We start from the raw sequence: 20286 nt of genomic DNA, 5'->3' as shown, positions 1-20286 counted from the left end.
TGGGAGGACAGAGACAGAGAGAGGTGTCAAGGCGTACCCATTCGTAGGTGATGACCTGATTGGCTCTCTCCTGGATGGGGTTGAGCGGGGGCAGGGTGATGTTGGACCGGCTGTTGGCCGAGTCGGCCGCTTTGGCCTTCAGGCCAGCGCCATGGCAGCGGGGGTTGGTGGCCGCTGTGATGTCATCCAAGTCCAAATCCTGCTCGTTGGCCAGGTTCTCCTTCTGAAGGGTCTCATAGAGCACGTCAGGGTGGTTCCAGATCTACACACACACACACACACGATTAATGAACAGACTACAATAATGTTACTCTGGTCCAGGTGTCAAGAGTAGGCTGATTAGCCTGACTGCTTTAAAGGGACAGTTCACCCAAATTACATATTGGTTTCCTTATCCTGTAAGCAGTCTATGGACAAGCTATGACAGCAATCCATGCTTCAGTTTTGTTTACCTGGCCACTGTCTCCAAATGCTAACTTTTATTTGTAGCACAAATCCAATACAAGACCCTTTGTCCCTGCGTTTCATCACCAAATCATCCGAAATTGTGTAGCTGCTGTTGCCTGGCTCTCTGTGTGTGTGTCTGTCTGTCTGCCTGCCTAACCCCACAGCACCAGTGAAGTCATCTCAGACTAACCTTGCAGCAGACGCAGAAGGCCTTCAGCGGGTTGAGGCCCAGCCAGCCGCTGTTACCTGCTTCTCTGAAGCGGTCCATAAATTCTGCGTAAAGGGCCCTCTGCAGGGGCGACAGGCGCACCATGATCACGTGCTCGTCCTTGGAGGGCAGCTGGTCCCTCAGCACGTCGTGGCCTCGCCTGGGACAGGCACGGAGGAAACAACGTGCAAAGATCAGTTTAGTACTAGTACGTATACCTAGACAATTCAAAGAGCTATAGGAGAGAGTAGGGGCTAGGGGTTGATTTGGGATTGGGGATGATGCCTGGGTCACCCAAAATCTTCTCCCTAAACACCAGTAAGGCTGTTCTCTGCTCTTGAGTAATGCGATAATGGGTCGTATATGTATGACCCTCGATACATATGGCTATTGGACAACATGAGATCAGGATTTTGGTTAAGTCAGGGGAAAGGGTTGTGCAAATAATATGTGAATGGAGGATAATGTGAGCAAAGTGGGAATTCTTGATTAAGTCAGGAGAAATCCCATTTGTGGAACTTACCTCTGGACGAACCCCTCCAGCAGGCTATGCAGCACGTGGCTTCTGTATCTCATCAACCTGGCGTCCTGTGGCGTGCTGTCCACACACTGCCCGTTCAGAATGGGCCTCTCGAACATGTTACTGAACTCCTGCCTGGTGCCCAGGAAGTCAGGCCTGACAAAGTCCACCATGCACCAGTACTCTATCAGGTTGTTCTGGAGGGGGTAGCCCGTTAGGACCACGCGTCGCCTGGAGCGAATGTTCTTCAGGGCCTGCGAGGTGCTGGCGTGGTAGTTCTTGATGCGGTGGCCCTCGTCACAGATCACCACGTCTGGACCGGGCCTGGCCAGCGCCTTCTCGATACCTGGGTGGGTAGGTGGAGAGGTAGAGAGAGCGCAAAACACAGGTTGAGGAAATGTATGGAGGAGTAGAGGGAGAGTGTGTGTAGGTGTGTGAGAAAGGAGAGCGTAAACACAGCTTACGGGAATGCCTGATGAATAAATCAAATAACACAGTTCTCTAATGTACTATCAGTAGTGATTAATACCATCATTTTCATGTTATTGATGTGCAGAAAATACATCAGCCTTGGAATTTGAATAATGCTAATTTATGCAGATATCGATAACACATTATTCTCCAACATCAACTCTCTATACTCTATTGTTTCATCGTTATACTGGTACGCAATTTCTCATTTTCAATGGATCAGGGGTTTCTTGTAGGAGTTCTGATCTAGGATCAGATTTGCCTTCTAGATCACTATGAATAATATTAGATGGACAGGTGGGACCTGATCCTAGATCAGCACTTCTACTCAGACGACTACGGCCCTAGATCCACCTACAGCGGGCCACGCAGCGACCTCTAACCCCTGACCTTTCATGAGCTCCTGCTGCCTGTCCTCTTCGTCCAGGTCGATGATGACGGGTCCCTGGGGCTTCTTGGACTTCCTCTTCCTGCCCGTCACAAAGCTCTTCTTCAGGGACAACAGGCGGTACATCTCATAACCCATCAGGAGCACGCCCCCGTCACGTGACCAGTCCTCCACTACCTTAGCCCGGGCCACCGTGGTTCTGTAGGGCGCACACACACGTCAAAATTGGTAAACACGCACACATACTAGTTAGTGTGTTTTGTGTTATGGATATAAGACACACAAGTGTGTTAGCTAGCTCTACTATATAATGTTACGTACTTGTGCTCGTCATTGAGGATATGGACTCTGAAGGTGCGTCCTGCGACTGCGGCAGGGTCACTATCAGGGGGCAGGGCCTCTTGTGATGGGAGCCACAGGTTAAACTCTGCCAACCAGTTCTGGAGCGTGTTCACCTGGGGGAGAGAGAGAGAAAAAGCTAGATAGATGTATGCATACACACACACACAAGACAGACAGCGATACCGACAGACAGGGGTGATGCACAGAGAGCAGAGAGAGAGAGAAAGGAAGAGAGACAAACACACACACACACACTCACTCAAACCACACACCCAACCACTCTCTCTATCTGTGAACTCACAGGGACGATGGCCAGTACGGTGTGGGCCCCGGTGTATCGCAGCAGGATGTCTATGAAGGAGATGACCTGCAGTGTCTTACCCAGGCCCATGCTGTGGGCCAGGATACAGCCAAACCCGCTGCTGCCCTTGTAGCGCTCCAGAGACTCCACCAGGTTGTCATAGAGGAACCGGATCCCACCAACCTGGGAGGGAGGGAGGGAGGGAGGGAGGGGAAAGAGAGATAGAAAGCAACGGGTGAGAGTGAGAGGTGAATCAAGAGCCGAGTGAAGAGGAGATCGGCGATGGAAAAAGTGAATGGTGTCACGTCTGAACTATCTTCATAGGTGTACGGTAGAGTACACCTTAGCCCTTACCCTGCACCGTGAAATGCGGAGGCCAACAGGCATGCTACACTGGCCGTGTTACTTTTGCAGAGCGGGAGACGTTCCCCCCGAAAAATGGCAATGAGGCCTAAGTGTAAAATTGCACCAGTTCTTTTTTTCACGAATTCGATACTTGGCTCACGCCCCGAGACCACCTTGACAAAGTGGTTCACGCTCTGCTCCCGCCGGCCAAAGTCACCCGTCCACTGCAGCAGCTAGAAGACTAGGACCGGTTTCCCAGACATGGCTTGACGTTAGTCATCGACTTAAAAACACTTTCAATGGAGATTAACCAGTGAAAAGGTAGGTTTTTAAAATCCAGGACTAGGCTTAATCTGTGTACGGGAAATTGGACCGTAGTGACGGCCCAGTGGAGCTCCCCTGTACTACCTGGTGAGGTTTGACTGCACGAGCCAGCTGTGGGACGAGGTACAGGTCTTCCTCCTCCGCTGGGTGGTTGATGTTGACCAGGACCCTCCCCTGGGCGTCTGGTTGGTTGAGTGAGTCGTTGATGTGCGCTCCGCTGCTCTCCTCCGTGCCCCCCGCACCTTCATCCTCATTGGCCGATTCGCTGCTGATCGGCAGTGTGTCGTCGTCCCCAGAGCTCAGCTCGATCACGTCTGGGTTGGGGAAGAATTTGATGTATTTATTTTTGGGAGGGTAAAAAACTAAATAAGTTAAAAACGTAAAAAGTAAAAGCTTTATAACACACTTATTTCCAATGTAGAGAAGGCTTGGTCCAGAGCAGGGGAATGTATATCTATCTATTCATGACATTAACCGTTCATAACCTGACAGCTAAACATGACATTATGACTCACATAGATTATTAAGTAATTATGAGGTCTGTGCTCCCTCTAGATACAGCATTTTTAGTACTAACCAAGAACTGTGTATATGTTCCTGTTTGTCTAACCAAGGATCCTTATAACTAGGTTTTTACCTAGAATGTCTGGCTCTAAGCCTGTAGTGTAGATAGTAGGGTTGTCACAATACCTGTATCCCTATACTCAGAAGTAGCATGGCAAGGAATCAATAAAATAAGAAGCAGACTTCGTTTCTCAAGGAAACACACAGCCTTGTGTCGTCACCCAGAGTCATATTTGTTCATTTCCCAAGCTATTGGCACACAAAACATGTCACTGGGATAGTTTGGGATTTTGGCAATGAGGACCTTTATCTACTTCCCCAGGGTCAGATAAACCTGTGGATACCATTTTGGTTTGAAAGAAGTCACTAGCGTTAGCTCCATTGCTAACTAGTGTTAGCACAATGACAAAGTCTTCCTGTAGACTTCCAAAACAACCTCTAACCTTCACACTGGACGAAGATACATACATGGTATCCACAAGTTAATCTGACTACGGGGAAGTAGATGAAGGGCCTCACTGACAGAATTCCAAACTACCCCTTTTCAAAAGGACCAAATAGTGAAGTCTGCTTTGTGTTTTTGCCATGGAAATTCGAGTATCGTAGTATCGTGATACTGGTAACGTGACAACCCTACTAGACAGAGGGTGGATGGTTGTTCCCTCCGTTTTAGCAGTCCTTCTACTGGTCTTACCGTCTCTGATAGTGGGTGTGATAGCGGGGATAGCTGGTGGCTTGGCGTCCTCCTCCTCCTCCTCTCCACTGCTGTCGCTGCTGTCCAGGCAGATTACGTCCTGCCTGGCTAGGAAAGCAGCCTCTAACGACCCCTGGCCCTGAAACTCCTCCTCTCCGGGCCTCCCTGACACCGCTTCCACTGGAGGAGAGGGGGAGATGAGAGATAGCGCACCAACCATTGTTGCTATTTTTTTAAACCTTTGACAACGTAAGGGATTTAACGTTCCATGTGAATAAAGACAGAGAGAGAGACATGCAAAGAAATAAGTAAGAGGTTAGGAAAATAAATCTCCCTCGACCATGGGGTGGAAGAATTAGGGCTCTATAAAATCTGCGTTGTGGAGAACGCAGACGGAATCCATACATTAAAACTGTATTCAACCATATTAAAACATTTATTGAACTTGGTAGGAAATCAACTGAATATATTCAGCTTATTAGAAAAGTAATTAATTTGCCCAAATGAATCATAAGACATTAACAAAATGCATCAATGATTCATATTTTCCTGCAACTTTCTGAAACGGCACAGGAATGCAGTCAGCGATTCGAGAACCTGTCAGAGGTGATGCTGATGACAGTCATCTTCTAGTAGAGATGGAATGGATTTCCCAAAAACATTCTCAACTGAATGTTAACTACAAAGTAGACTATGTTTTAATTTTAATGGTCAAAAGAGCAGTTTCTCAAGAAATCATTTTGCTAGGACTGTATGGGAGTGGTCTGAGCGAGGAGGGGGAAACTAAAAACAAGCTGTTATTGGCAGAGAGGTTTGGAAGTCTTCTAATTCACAAACTCTGCCATCACATGAGAACTATAGAAACGTTGCTAACCAAACAATGGCCTCTCTGCTGGTGCACAATTTAATTAAAGTGTCACTACACCCACATCAGGAGACTTTTTGAGGTCTCCTGATGTGGTTTAAGCAGTGTTGTGGATTTACAACATCCAATTGGGTTGTTTTTCTATATATGAAAAAAAAAGTGTGATTTTGAGAGAAAAAAAAACCATGAACATTTGAAAAAACTTGAACCTGGAAAAACAAAATAGAGAAAAATGGAATTTGAAAAAAAAAAAAAAAGTTTTCATATTTTATAGGACCCTACAGAATCGTTTGTATGACAAACCACGAAATGGAGCCCCTCTATGACAGTTAGTGTCCAGAGGGCTTCAGGCTGAAATAGGACTCTCACCTGCTGGAGAAAACTCTTGGACGGGTGGTGCCATGAAGTCCTTCCTCTGCTGCTCCAGACGCCTCAGCCTCTCTAACTCCTCCTGCTGGGCTGCTTTGGTCACTGCCTCCATCTGGTGCTCCTTCAGCAGCGTCCTGTTGGGAGGAGAGGAAGATGGGTTAGAGGAGAGGAGGAGGACAGGGGGAGGGCGTTAGAGGAGAGGAGGAGGACAGGGGGAGGGCGTTAGAGGAGAGAAGGAGGACAGGGGGAGGGCGTTAGAGGAGAGAAGGAGGACAGGGGGAGGGCGTTAGAGGAGAGAAGGAGGACAGGGGGAGGGCGTTAGAGGAGAGAAGGAGGACAGGGGGAGGGCGTTAGAGGAGAGAAGGAGGACAGGGGGAGGGCGTTAGAGGAGAGAAGGAGGACAGGGGGAGGGCGTTAGAGGAGAGAAGGAGGACAGGGGGAGGGCGTTAGAGGAGAGAAGGAGGACAGGGGGAGGGCATTAGAGGAGAGAAGGAGGACAGGGGGAGGGCGTTAGAGGAGAGAAGGAGGACAGGGGGAGGGCGTTAGAGGAGAGAAGGAGGACAGGGGGAGGGCATTAGAGGAGAGAAGGAGGACAGGGGGAGGGTGTTAGAGGAGAGAAGGAGGACAGGGGGAGGGTGTTAGAGGAGAGAAGGAGGACAGGGGGAGGGTGTTAGAGGAGAGAAGGAGGACAGGGGGAGGGTGTTAGAGGAGAGAAGGAGGACAGGGGGAGGGTGTTAGAGGAGAGAAGGAGGACAGGGGGATGGGTTAGAGGAGGAGGAGGAGAGGTGGACGGGTTAGAGAAGCGAAAGAGAGAACAGGGGGACGGGTTAGAGAAGCGAAAGAGAGAACAGGGGGAGGGCGTTAGAGGAGATAGGGTGGTTTCAATCCCTTGTTATCAAACAGATGAGTGTACCTACCTGATGTTCTTCCTCATGTGTACCGTCTTCGAGGGTTTAGCAGGCTTAGGCTCCTTAGACTTAGAGGTTCTCGGTTTCTTCTTTTTGCCAACTGAGGTCTTGTCCTTGCTGGGGGTCTCAGGACAGGACGAAGGGGCCTGGGACTTTGAGGCCCTCGGTTTCTTCTTCTTGCCCGCAGATGGCTTGTCCTGGCTGGGGCTCTCAGGGCGAGAAGGAGGCTGGGAACTGTGGCCAGAGGGGGGCTGGGAGCGAGACTCAGGCCTAGAGTTGGGCCGGGAGGAAGCCCTGGAGGGGGGCTGGGAGGTTGGCTGAGACGGGGACTCAGAGGGAGTCTTTTCTGAGGGTGAGGTAGCTGAGGGGGAGTCCCTCCCTCCCTGGGTCTCCGTCTCTGTACTGCCCTGGCCACTCTCTGGGCAATCTGTGGGAGAGAGGAGCAGAGAATGACAATCAATCAACTAATTCTAAAGTCCAGGCCTGGGCTTAATCTGTGTCTGGTCAATGAGCTGAAGAATCTCCAATGAACAAGATTCTTAGTTCAGGATCAGGCTTAATGATTTATCAGGGAAACCATCCCTAAATCCTAACTCTTGTATTGTTTACTGGGCCAACTGATCATCTTCTCTATGGTCTATTCTGACCGTCAGTCAGACAGACGCGAGCGACCGGCCCCAGTCAGACAGACGCGAGCTTCCGGCCCCAGTCAGACAGACGCAAAGGTTCGGCCCCAGTAAGACAGACGCGAGTGTCCGGCCCTAGTCAGGCTGGCGTTACAGACAGTGTCGGTCCTCCCAAATGACACCCTATTCCCTTAAATAGTGCACTACGTCTAACCAGTCAAAAGTAGTACACTAGGAATAGGGTGCCATTGGTGACGCATCCAGTGTCTTCATTAGACTCCCCTCCACCCAGGCTGAGTGTGTGTGTCAGTGAGGCTTGCCCAAGGCTCTGACCCTATGGGCCCTGGTCAAAAGTAGTACACTTAATAGGGAATAGGGTGCCATTTGTTGACGCAGCCAGTGTCTTCATTACACTCCCATCCTTCTCGACAGTCATGCCCGAGTGTATGAGAATGAGCGGGGGTTGCCTGGTGTTACCCCTGGCAGCCTCTCACATTCCTGGCATTGAACACGTCGTTTGAGAGGCGCCGCTCAGAGCAGCTGCCGGCAGCTCCAGGCTGGAAGTCTCGTTACAGAAGCGGTCAGCAAACCCTGACCTGGACTCTCCTACCTGTTGCTCTAACACGCTCAAAACTGGTCCGTCTGGCAATGTGGGCCTTGGCGGATCAGACTCTCTCCGAGTGCCCGGTTCACTGCCCGACTCCCTCCCAAATGGCACCCTGTTCCCTATGTAGTGCACTACTTTTGACCAGGTCCCCTGATGCAGGGCACTACGTAGGGAATAGCGTGCCAGACTTTGTAACTGATTGGTTGACTACATTAGATCGTATTTGAAATACAGACAGCCTATGTTTTGCATCAGACTTGACAAAAAAAAAGAAAACTAGTTGAATCACTTTTTCTTAGCAGCTGGGCACTTTGCAACCATTGTTAAACTGAGACTTGGCGATATGACGCTGTCACAAGCAGCAACATGAACTGAGAGTATTGCTGGTGAGAGCAATGCAAAACGATGCACTCGTACACAGTATCTGCGCACGTGCACGGTTCCCTCCGCTGCAATGTAAAAGCACGTAACGGCTGCGGCATTACAACAGCGTTGAAGTTTGGCCTTGCGCTTTCAGTTGTCGCGGAAGGCAGCGCAACTCCGCTGTTCACAACGTGCACCCCCGACTTCAAGTCTTTAGATTGAATTAGAACCACTTCTAGAATGTCTTCTGTTCTGAACCAGTACTAATTGTGAGTATTAAGTCAGAGGCAAGACACCAGCCATGTCACTCACCAACTGCATCATCTTCATCATCCCCATCGTTGTCACCCTCATCTTCATCCTCAATCTCCTCCTCCTCCTCCTCCTCCTCTTCGCTGTTAACGCTGGGGTCCAGGTCGCTTCCTGAGATGGCCTCTTCAGACATGACGTCCTGCAGTGCTCAGAGAGCATTACCTACACACATAGTCATTGGGAGTACCTGCAATACAATACACATCACTTAAAGCCAACGGTCAAACAAAGCACAACAAAATGGAGACCCCCTTTAAAAATGGATAGTTCACCTCGGCTAAATCAAGGTAAGGAAACCAATATGTGGCCAATTCCACGGTAACAAAATTACACAGACTCAGATTTGTATGCCAAACAACAACCATTGATTTCAAAGTTGAACTCCATGCACAAGGACTACTTTACAAAAACACATTTACTGTAAAAACAGTGCAGATACGAAGTTCGGTAACAACATTTCCGCATAATCTCCCTCTGTTTTTTACGTGTCCACATTTTCCCAAAAACCTAGGCTAAATCAAGGTAAAGAAACCCTATCCCAACCCCATCCCAAAAACTGAAATATCTGCTGCGAATTAAAGATTCAACAATATCTGCAGAAAGAATGGTGTGTCAGCTATGACATGCCGATTTGAAGAAAAATACATCTATTTTGGTTATTGAACTACATTAAGCAAAGGAAGGAAAGGGGGGATACCTAGTAAGTTGTACAACAATGCATTCAACTGAAATGTGTCTTCCGCATTTAATCCAACCAAAATGAAGTGCATTTAAACCCGGTAACAGAATTCCATCATGGGTCCCTGAGCTGTACTTTACAGAAACTATGGATATGAATGTCATGGTGATGTACCCTGAAGATGAACACAAAAAGGTGGAAATATGCAATATCCTCCTTTGCATCTTTGGGTATTATTCTACACACATATTTTTATGAGCCCCACCCCAAAACAAGGGACCAGACTGGACCAATCATAGACGTCTATGTTTCTTTATGTTGAACTTGTATTTAACTAGGCAAGTCAGTTAAAAACAAATTCTTATTTACAATGACGGCCGACCCCGGCCAAACCTGGATGACGCTGGGCCAATTGTGTGCCGCCCTATAGGACTCGCAATCACGGCCGGGTGTGATGCAGCCTGGATTCAGGTACTGAACCAGGTACTGAACCAGGTACTGAACCAGGTACTGAAGTGACCCCTTTTGCACTGAGATGCATCGTCTTAGACCACTGCGCCACTCTGGAGCCCTCACAAGTTTGGACATCAAAGTACAGCACAGTAGAGTGCATAAGAGTAGAGTACAGTAAAGTAGAGTTTAGTACAGTAGAGTTCAGCACAGCACAGTACAATACAGAACATAGTGTGCTCAACTTGTGTGTTCTACTGTGTACTGTACTGAACTCTACTGTACAGTATTGTACTGTACTCTAATTTTCTTTACTGTACTCTACTGTATAACAAAACTCCGGTACCTTTTTGATACTAGAACATGAAAAATGGTTTGGTACTAGAATTCTTGTTACTTTCGGTACTTCTGTCAAATGTGTCTCACGGCTCAAGTCTGTACCAGCGCAGCCGACGTACCCCTTATATCATGTTAGCTCCCCACTCACGCTGCACAGAAGTTAACACACTTGAATAACGCGACACCGCATTGTGAAACTGTCAATTGCTGTTTGCAAAGCAATGTCCATACAGGCTAGTCTGGCTAGAACACTTTACCATGCAAGACGATACCGGTATTTTCCAGCTTTGTAGGCGAACTATCCTTGCTAGCTTACAGCTGAAGCCAACATCAATTCCCTACCCCAGTACTTTGTTCGCAAATCATTACGCTAAATATTCTGACTTCAAAGCTGATCGGCCTCTCACTCACGTCTCTCCCAAAGATGATCTATTGCCTCAGCGAACTGACTATGGCTCCGACGGGCTGCTCCTCTCTTGCCTTGTGAATGACGTCATTACGGGTTAAAGAGACAACGCTCACTTTTATTTAAAAAAATAAACTACTTCTATGCAAATGCTGTTGAACAGTACAAGAAATTAAGTCCCAAATTGAAGGGAAACGGATTTTGTCATCTGTAGCCCCATGAAATCAGCCCAAAACAAGCTCAATAACTCAATGCATGCACACACTCACTCCTGTTGAATATGCATTCACCTGTATTGTGAATAGGCTTAGGCTACATTTTGACTTACCCAGTTCTTCAAGAGATATACCATTCAAATACAATTATTACCATTATGTTGTTATGTAGTTATATTGGCAAAAAACTAAGTCAAATTGATTTGTGTAATTGATTCATTAATGCATACATGGCTGTCTCTGAAAAACGTCTAAGAAAAAAAATATTGGTATTGAACTCAAAAGATGCCCACCGATTGAAAAGAGGAGTAGATGAGTTTATCTGTCTGGACCAAATGCCATTCTGTGACTTTGGTTAATATGCATTTTTTTCCTTTCAATGGTATCATTTTGGTATTGAGTATTGTGATACTAATCTGGTATGGAAGTAAAACATTCTGGTATCGTGACAACACTACTGTACTCTACTGCAGTGTTTCCCAACCCTGGTCCTCCAGTATCCCCAACACTACACATTTGTATCATAACACTGGACAAGCACACCGGATTAAACTTGTCAACTAATCAGCAAGCCTTCCATGAGTTGAATGAGGTGTGTATGTCAAGGGCTACAATGAAACTGTACTGTTGGGGGTACTCGAGGTCCAGGGTTGGGAAACATTGCTCCACTGTCCAAACTTGTGAACCCAACTGTGGTTTGTGACTACTATGATTTCCCAATGTAATCAATTCAATTGTCGAAATTCCGCGACAAATTTTTCAGAAATAACATAATTTAGAGTTTTATTCACTCAATTACTAAACAAAATTGATATCAGTAAAAACACTAATTGATAGGGATACCTGTACTTGTTACTTCTGTGAACTTTCATTATCTTCCCTCATCATGAGGACGTGCGTTTTTGGTAACGGCATTTCAAGGCACAAGGCAATGTTTCTTAAACTTCCAGAACTAAATATAAGTGTTGATATTAGTTGGCAGGGGGTCTTCAAGTCAACATTATTTTTGTTTTGATCTATTTCTAATACCTTTTAAATACTTTCTTTCTGGTAGTTGTTTTCTAAAACCATTTTTCCATCTGTTAGGATGGAAAACGGTGGAAAAATGTACATATACCGTGATTCCAAAATATATAGAAATAGACTCGTAGCTTTCATTTGATATGCTCCTATGAACTTCACATGTTGGTGCTCTAATTTTGTAATTTTGGTGAACTCTCTCGTTCAGCGTGGCAAAGTGGGGAGAGTTTGATCTAGGGTATGAAATTACTATGTTGGGTAAAACAGGCTGGTTATTATCATCAATAAATCGATTCATTTGGTACATTCATCATCTATGAGAGGGATGCATGAAATAGAGCAGGACAGTAAAACAAACTGTCGTTGCTTTACCTTCGTCTTTCCTAAGGCACTCTCAAAGTAGCAGAGAGAAAAAGAGGAAAGGGAGCTCTGCGAGTGTGTGTCGAAGTGTGAGTGTGTGAGTATGAGTGAATATGTGTGAGCGAGCGAGGCGGCAAGAGTGTGAGCGAGCTGGCCAATTACATAAGAGCTCAGTTACATAACAGGCCTTTGCAACTCAGACAGACTGTGTTAAACAGCAGGATATATAGGCTAACCCAAGACACACAGACTATAGTCGTCGCTCCCGTTTTCTCTCACCTCACATACAAAGGCCTGTACACTGTTCCTTCAGATGGTTATGCAACGACTGTAAGGTCTGAGTGTCACAAACCCTCCCCGCCTCCCACACTGGCAGACAGAGGCTGCGTCCCCATTCTCCCAAGTGGGCACGTCCCTTCAGCCATCGCCTACACCGATCCTATGCTTTTCAATCTGAGGGGGAGATGTGTGCAAGGGCACACTTTTAGGAGAAGGGATGTCGTACCCAATGGCGAAGAAACATTTTCTCTCACTGCCTACTGTTCTCCTATTAATAACATACAGTTGAAGTGGTCGGTACATCGTAGATGTCTTCCCAGCTTTTTTGTAACATGTGTGGCGCAGCATTCAGCGTTTTTGTCCTCAAATGGAACTGTAATATACTTTTATTTGTCATTTCCCCCCCCAGCCAAGTTTTATCTGTAATATTGGGAAGAGAAACAGGTTCCCAATGGTACCTATGTGGGTTTGTACCATAAATGCTGAAACGTTAGCCAGGTAAACAAAACCAAAGCACGGGTTGTTCTCAGACCTTGTCCTGGTGTTTCCTTCTGAAAAATGTGTAGCAGTGAGGGGAAAAGGTAATTGGAGACTGAGAAGCTGAGTGAAATTACGCTGACACCTTTTAAAATATAATTTCCACCTCCAGAAATGAGTCCAATAATATATTGGTAAAATTAATTTGACATATTGGTCCATGCATATATTACCAGGTATGCTATTAGCAATAAGCATAATCACCCGAGGCCCAACTGATGCAGCATAGTGGCTACAAATAAATACAGTAGGCAACCCCATGCTTCAGCCTATCTGCATTTACCCTATTGGGCTAATCATTAGATAGATCCCAAAATAGGTACTTTAACTAGTTAGCATACTAGTGTTGAAATGTATGTCCCAAAAAACTTAAACACAGTGACTATATATAGGCCTATCTGTTAGGGTAACTTCGGGTAATATGCCCAATCTGTACTTGTCACAGAACCCACTTCATGTCACCATTTTCCCCTCCAACACTTTCCCTGGTTGCCACTACTCTTGCTCAACTAAAAATGTAGTCTGTCTCATTACAATTTAAGTCACACCCCCAAAAAATATTTTGAGGTTGGGTGGCGGTTTACACCAAGGTTGCAGCTGTTAACTCAGGGGCCTATTCAGACGTTGAGAAATAAATAAAGTAGGAATGGAAATCTGGAATCCAAGCCAACTACGTAAATAGATAAACTATCTACTATGGGGTAGTCTGATTGTTCTATTAATTCGTTGTTTTGTTTTCAGAGGAAAATTAAAAGTGGACTGTTTTATCATCTTCAGTGCGCCTTGGTAGAAATATTTTTTTCATGTTCCATATTTTTCGGGCATGGTGGCGATTTTGCGATGGCTCGACACCACATAAATGACTGCAGCGGAAAACAGCCTTGTCAGCAGGAACAGCACCATTTAGTGGTCAGAACCTGTTAATATCAAGATGTAGGATGGGACATAAACCTAAAAACTTCAATGACTAATTTCTCTGAACGGGGGGGGGTCACAAAAGTCACTGAGAATACATTACATAGGATGAAGAAACAATAATCTGAGCCGCAGCTCAACCCGGCTGTGCGAATGTGCCATCGCGCATAAATGTATTTTGTCACCCCACACCAAACGCGATCATGACGCGCAAGTTAAAATATCAAAACAAACTCTGAACCAATTACATTAATTTGGGGACAGGTCGAAAAGCATTAAACCTTTATGGCAATTTAGCTTGCTGTTGCTAGCTAATTTGTCCTATTTAGCTAGCTTGTTGTTGCTAGCTAATTTGTCCTGGGATATAAACATTGAGTTGTTATTTTACCTGAAATGTACAAGGTCCTCTACTCTGACAATTAATCCACACATAAAACGGTCAACCGAATCGTTTCTAGTCATCTCCCTTCCTAGGCTTTTTCTTCTCTTGACTTTATATTGTGATAGGCAACTTTCATAAATTAGGTGCATTACTGCCACCTAACTCGTTCGTCTTTCAGTCACCCACGTGGTATTATCAATGAGGAGAAGGCACATGGGTACCTGCTTCTATAAACCAATGAGGAGATGGGAGAGGCAGGACTTGCAGCTCGATCTGCATCAGAAATAGAACTGACTTCTATTTTAGCCCTTGGCAACGCAGACGCTTGTTGGTGCAATAATTGAATAATATAGATTTCTATTTTGCGATGCGAGCGGTGTAGTCAGCCTGTAATACTGTAATATCAGATATAGAGAACTGATACTGATGTTGGGTTGGGATTGTTGTGGGGGGTCGTTTGACCATTTCTTTGGATTCCTCATGTCTTAGTCACTGTTAGAAAAAAATGTCTCTCCAAATCAGATGTTAGGTACTATATTTATTATATGAATCCTATTCATTTAAATTGTCAATTTGGGTGCAATCAATTAGCTTAATTTCTCAGAGATCAAAATATTTCAACAGAATAATGTTGCAGGAATGCTAATCTTATCTGTGTCTAACTACAGAAACGATTTCAGAACAATCTGAGATGGTGGGGTTCATAGCTTGCTGAAATGACATGGAACAACCCACATGCATGTCCAGCATCAAATATGACCACAACACTGAGCAGCATGTGGATGATATACCCCTTCTCACCTGCAACTCCCAAGGGCAAATCCATATCAATCCCTGTGTATATTTTTTTGCGTTCTGTTGACATTTCAATGTGTCAAATGTTAAATCATAGGACATGAAGATGTTGTTGCACCTTGGCGTGATACTTTTGTGTTACTTGAAATACGGAAAAAAAAAAAAAGATGTGACACTTTTGGTATTGCACCACAATAACATGGAAAAGACAGTTCAGGAATATATCTGAGAGTGAGATTTTGTTTCCAAACAACAATGGCAATGTTCCTGCTAATTAATATAATATGGATGCCAACATTAACCTCTGACTGTCACTCCCTCTCTCACACACACACAAACACAATTGAGCAATTATATCGCAGTGTTACAGGAAATGCTAAATGCAAGAGATAATAACCAACTCTAGCTTCTGTATGTAGCCATCACGTGCAACCATAAACAGGTAGATAACTAGCTAGAATAGGGGCGCATCATTAGCAAATACCTAGCTGGCTTAAAGTTACTTGTCGTTTTCTACCTTGTGCCCATCGTCAAATATGTCATTATTAACTCGCGAAAATCAACATAATAGCTACTGTTATTAGGACACTAACTAGCCGGATATTGAGATGTTGGCTTATTAAAACGCTCATCTGAGATGAAATATTGCTAAGAGATGCTGTTGCTAACGTAGCTAGCTACGCGTCCGGCTATAAACAGATCACAATCCAAGATCATGTATTTTACGCTAGCTAGCATAGCTAATTTGTTACAATTAGTTAGCTAACAGCAGTTAACTCGTTCAACGAGTTTCCATAAACTAACAGACGAGTCGTACCAAACACAGCCTGCTAACGTTAGCTAGCTCGTGCGTGTTTGAGCAGCTAGCTAGCTTGTTGTTAGTGAGCTAGCGTCATGTTACCATACACTCGCTGTTTTCAGCCAACGTCTATTGTCCAGAGGATGGCTAATCAAGAAATCCCCTTATGTAACATTGTAAGACTGAAACTAAAATGAAATTCGAGTCAAAAAGTTGTCAAACTATGTACTTACATGTTGCATTCCCTTGGGAAATCGAATTGATGATATGCTTATGATTAATACATTATTCTTTTTACAAACTGTATTTTTTTTAATTTCCCCCCTCACTGTTTCTTCAAGGGTAACAGTAACACGGTTCCCCTGCACAGATGGAAAAACAACTCGCTAGAAGTCGGTTCCCGAAGGCACACTCGAATGACAAAAACTGTTTATAAGAAGACAAAAACTGCTATCAGTAAAGGTTAAAAAAAATCATATTAGATTTTAGTTTATGCTGTACGCGCCAACACTAATTCATTAAGTTAATAGCATAGAAATTAGAGCATGTCATTGTTCTATTAATGCACATCACGACAAAGTATGTTATGGCACCATCTGCCGGTGTAGTCTTGAGGTTAATACGGAGCTGTGCTTTGGGATGCACTATTGAACGCAACATCCTGAGAGGTTCGTGCTGATTGTAAAAAGATTGTGTCAGCTTGTTAAATGTCGTCCCTTGACAAGGCAAGAACAATGTGTAATGCAGGAGAAGTGCAGTAATCTCATAAGGAGCGTTATACTTGGAATATGGAGGAGGAATGGAGGGAAAAGAGAGGGAGAGGAGGTCTAAGAGAGAGAGTGAGGAGGAGGGTGAGCTTGAGTCAGTTGAAAAAAGAGATGGTTTGTTAAATAAGAATGGTAGAAAGTGTAAGCAGAGAGAGTTGAAGACAGGAGGAGAAATATAAGTGAATGAGGGCGATGTATTGGAGGTGGTAGGTATGGTGAAGTTCTCAGAGCTCGAGGCTTGCACCACCGTAGGAGTGAAGTTTTTGTAAAAAGTGGATCCTTGACTTTTGGCTGATCCATTTGAGGTTTCATGGTGGGTGCTGTGCTTTTTCAGAGTTGGGTGCTCTGGAATTGGTGAGGGTAACCAGAAGTGGTATTGTGATAATTGTATGTGTTCCTGCTGGTCAGAGGGAGCAGGTGCTCCGTGTTAAACGAATGGGGCCAAGATATGTGAATTATTTTGCTCTCAAGAAAAGGGTGCCATTGATTGGAGTGATTACTGGGGTTGCGGTAAATGTGAAAGCTGACCAACCGAAGGGAAAGATTCCCGGGGGTTGTGATGCTCGTCGTTTGGTGCTACGCAGGCAGGGTGGCGTGAGTGGAGAACCAGAGTTTTGATGTTGAGTCTTTGCCCGATAAAGTGATGTTAACATATATAAGTTATCCTGTATGAGCTTTTATGCTGACTACATTACGTTGTTACAGGTGTCAAGCGTATGGGCATGTGGCAGTAGTGTGTAGGAAGGAGGTTCCTATGTGTGCAGAAGGGCATGAGACAAATGTATGTGTAGAATTGGGAAAAGTAATGGTTTGTGTTAATTGTGGGGGTGCGAGAGAAGCAGGTTGAGGTTTCCAGGGTTAGAGTAGTGCAGAAGTTGTCATATGCTGAGGCAGTGAAGAAAGTAGAGTAAGATGGGTCCTGGCCCCTTACGCTAAGTCTGAATTTGTCCTGCTAGGTGACCTAAACTGGGACATGCTTAAACCACCTGACGAAGTCCTAAAACAATGGGACTCTCTAAATCTTTCTCAGATTATTATCAATCCCACAAGGTATGACTCCAAAAACTCAAAAAAGGCTACTCTCCTCAATGTTATCGTCACAAATAATCCTGATAGGTGTCAGTCTGGTGTTTTCTGTAATGACCTTAGTGATCGCTGTTTTACAGCTTGTGTTGGTAATGGCTGCTCAGTGAAATGACCTGTCCTGATTTGTCATAAACGCTTGCTAAAAAACTTAAATGAGCAAGCCTTCCTTCATGAACTGGCCTCTGTAAAATGGTATAGAATCAACTTGATCCTCTCTGTCGAAGATGCTTGGACCGTCTTTTTTGACATTTTCAGAGGTATTGTTAACAAACACGCCCCCATAAAGAAAATGAGAATTAAAAACAGGTTCAGCTCCTGGTTCGACTGTGATCTGGCAGAGTTACTCCGCCTCAAGAATTGTATTTGACGAAACACTCGGCACACACATAGTCAGGCTGACTGGCTCTCGTTCAGGCAAATGAAAGCCTGAGTGCACTTATTTATCTGGAAGGCCAAAGTTAGTTACTTTAAGGAGCAGTTCTCTCTCTGTGGGTCTAACCCCAAGAAGTTATGGAAAACGGTTAAAGACCTGGAGAATAAACCCTTGATGATGTGGTTGTTACTGACAAGAAGCACATGACTGAGCTCTTTAATCACCACTTCATTAAGTCAGGATTCCTATTTGACTCAGCCATGCCTCCTTGCCAGTCCAACATTTCCTTATCTCCCACCCCTTATAATGCGACTATCCCTGATCCTTCTCCGTATTTTCCCCCCGCTACAAAGTTTCTCCCTGCAGGCAGTCACTGAGTCTGAGGTGCTAAAGGAGCTCCTTAAACTTGACTCAAAAAAGAAAACATCTTGCTCAGATGGTTTAGACTCTTTCTTCTTTAAGGTTGCTGCCCCATCATTTCCAAGCCCATCTCCAACCTTTTTAACCTCTCTTCTTTCTGGGGAGGTTCCCATTTCTTGGAAGGCAGCCACAGTTTGTACTTTATTTAAAGACGGAGATCAATCTGATCCTAACTGTTATAGGCCTATTTCTATTTAGCCCTGTTTATCAAAAGTTGTGTCACTGCAACCTTAAAGGTCCTCAATGATGTCACCATTGCCCTTGATTCTGAGCAATGTTGTGCTGCTATTTGTATTAACTTGGCCAAAGCTTTTGATACGGTAAACCATTTCATTCTTGTGAGCCAGCTACGGAGTATTGGTGTCTCTGAGGGGTCTTTGGCCTGGTTTGCTAACTACCTCTCTCAAAGAGTGCAGTGTGTAAAGTCTGAAAATCTTCTGTCTCAGCCACTGCCTGTCACCAAGGGAGTACCCTAAAGCTCGATCCTAGGCCTTCTTAATTTACATCAACAACATTGCTCAGGCAGTAGGAAGCTCTCTCATCCATTTATATGCAGATGATACAGTCTGATACTCAGCTGGCTCCTCCCTGGATTTTATGTTAAATGCTCTACAACAATGTTTTATTAGTGTCTAACAAGCTTTCTCTACCATTGACATCCAAAACAAAGGTCATGTGGTTTGGTAAGAAGAATGCCCCTCTCCCCACATGTGTGATTACTAAGTCTGAGGGTTTAGAGCTTGAGGCATTCACTTCATACAAGTACTTGGGAGTATGGCTAGACGGTACACTGTCCTTTTCTCAGCACATATCAAAGCTGCAGGCTAAAGTTAAATCTAGACTTAGTTTACTCTATGGTAATAGCTCTGCTTTCACCCCAGCTGCCAAACTAACCCTGATTCAGATGATCATCCTACCCATGCTAGATTACGGAGACATAATTTATAGCTTGGCAGGTAAGGGTGCTCTCGAGCGGGTAGATGTTCTTTAACAGTCACATTCTGTTAAAGGTCCCCAATCACACACATCCCTTGGTTGCTCCTCTTTTCAGTTCGCTGCAGTTAGAAACTGGAACGAGCTGCAACAAACACTCAAATTGGACAGTTTTATCTCAATCCCTTCATTCAAAGACTCAATCATGGACACTCTTACTGACAGTTGTGGCCACTTTGTGTGAAGCATTGTTGTCTACCTTCTTGCCCTTGTGCTGTTGCCTGTGACAAATATATTTGTACCATATTTTGTGCTGCTACTATGTTGTTGCTACCACGTTGTTGTTATGTTGTGTTGCTACCATGCTATTTTGTAATGTGTTGCTGCCTTGCTATGTTGTTGTCTTAGGTCCCTCTTTAAGTAGTGTTGTATTGTCTCTCTTGTTGTGATATGTGTTTTGTTCTATATTTTTATTTCATTTTACATTTTTAATCACAGACCCCGTCCCCACAGGAGGCCATTTGCCTTTTGTTAGGCCGTCATTGTAAATAAGAATTTGTTCTTAACTGACTTGCCTAGTTAAATAAAAATAAATAAATCAAGGGGGAGGGATCCTGAGAGGAGTGGTGTGACTAATAAATCTGTACCAGTACAGAGGGATCAACCAACAAGTGATCTATGTTTCAGTAAGATTGGATTTTTTTCCATTTACAGTGATAGTTATGAACTGTACAGCAGGATGGAACATAAGTTGCAGAAAATAGAGGTTGTGGTGGCAGCTGCAGAGAGGAATTAGACTATCCAAAAATCCAATCTTACTGAAAATCATTTCGCTACACCCACAATAACATCTGCTGAACATGTGTATGTGACCAAT

At 44.7% G+C, this 20286-nt stretch overlaps 1 protein-coding gene across 2 annotated transcripts in view; it reads right to left on the bottom strand.

The window, feature by feature from the left end:
- The window catches only part of LOC109892616 (helicase ARIP4), a 32494-nt gene extending 16301 nt beyond the window's left edge, over positions 1–16193 (bottom strand). The window contains exons 1-12 of one of the 2 annotated variants that reach the window (XM_020485289.2): positions 16064–16193; positions 8655–8841; positions 6756–7173; positions 5839–5972; positions 4605–4784; positions 3431–3660; positions 2678–2860; positions 2356–2489; positions 2037–2233; positions 1179–1521; positions 638–815; positions 38–262 (exon numbers count right to left, since the gene is read on the bottom strand). In XM_020485289.2, the coding sequence (XP_020340878.1) occupies positions 38–262; positions 638–815; positions 1179–1521; positions 2037–2233; positions 2356–2489; positions 2678–2860; positions 3431–3660; positions 4605–4784; positions 5839–5972; positions 6756–7173; positions 8655–8787 (2355 nt within the window). In that variant the 5' untranslated portion in view covers positions 8788–8841; positions 16064–16193. Of the gene's footprint in view, positions 1–37; positions 263–637; positions 816–1178; positions 1522–2036; positions 2234–2355; positions 2490–2677; positions 2861–3430; positions 3661–4604; positions 4785–5838; positions 5973–6755; positions 7174–8654; positions 8842–10533; positions 10609–16063 lie in introns of those variants that run through there. The other variant, XM_020485296.2, reaches the window with a different exon arrangement.
- Positions 16194–20286: the final 4093 nt, after the last annotated feature.

Source organism: Oncorhynchus kisutch, linkage group LG1 (genome assembly GCF_002021735.2).
Source record: "Oncorhynchus kisutch isolate 150728-3 linkage group LG1, Okis_V2, whole genome shotgun sequence".
NCBI classification, from domain to species: Eukaryota; Metazoa; Chordata; class Actinopteri; order Salmoniformes; family Salmonidae; genus Oncorhynchus; species Oncorhynchus kisutch.
Note: the sequence above shows the minus strand (reverse complement) of the source record. Positions and strands in the feature narration are given on the sequence as shown.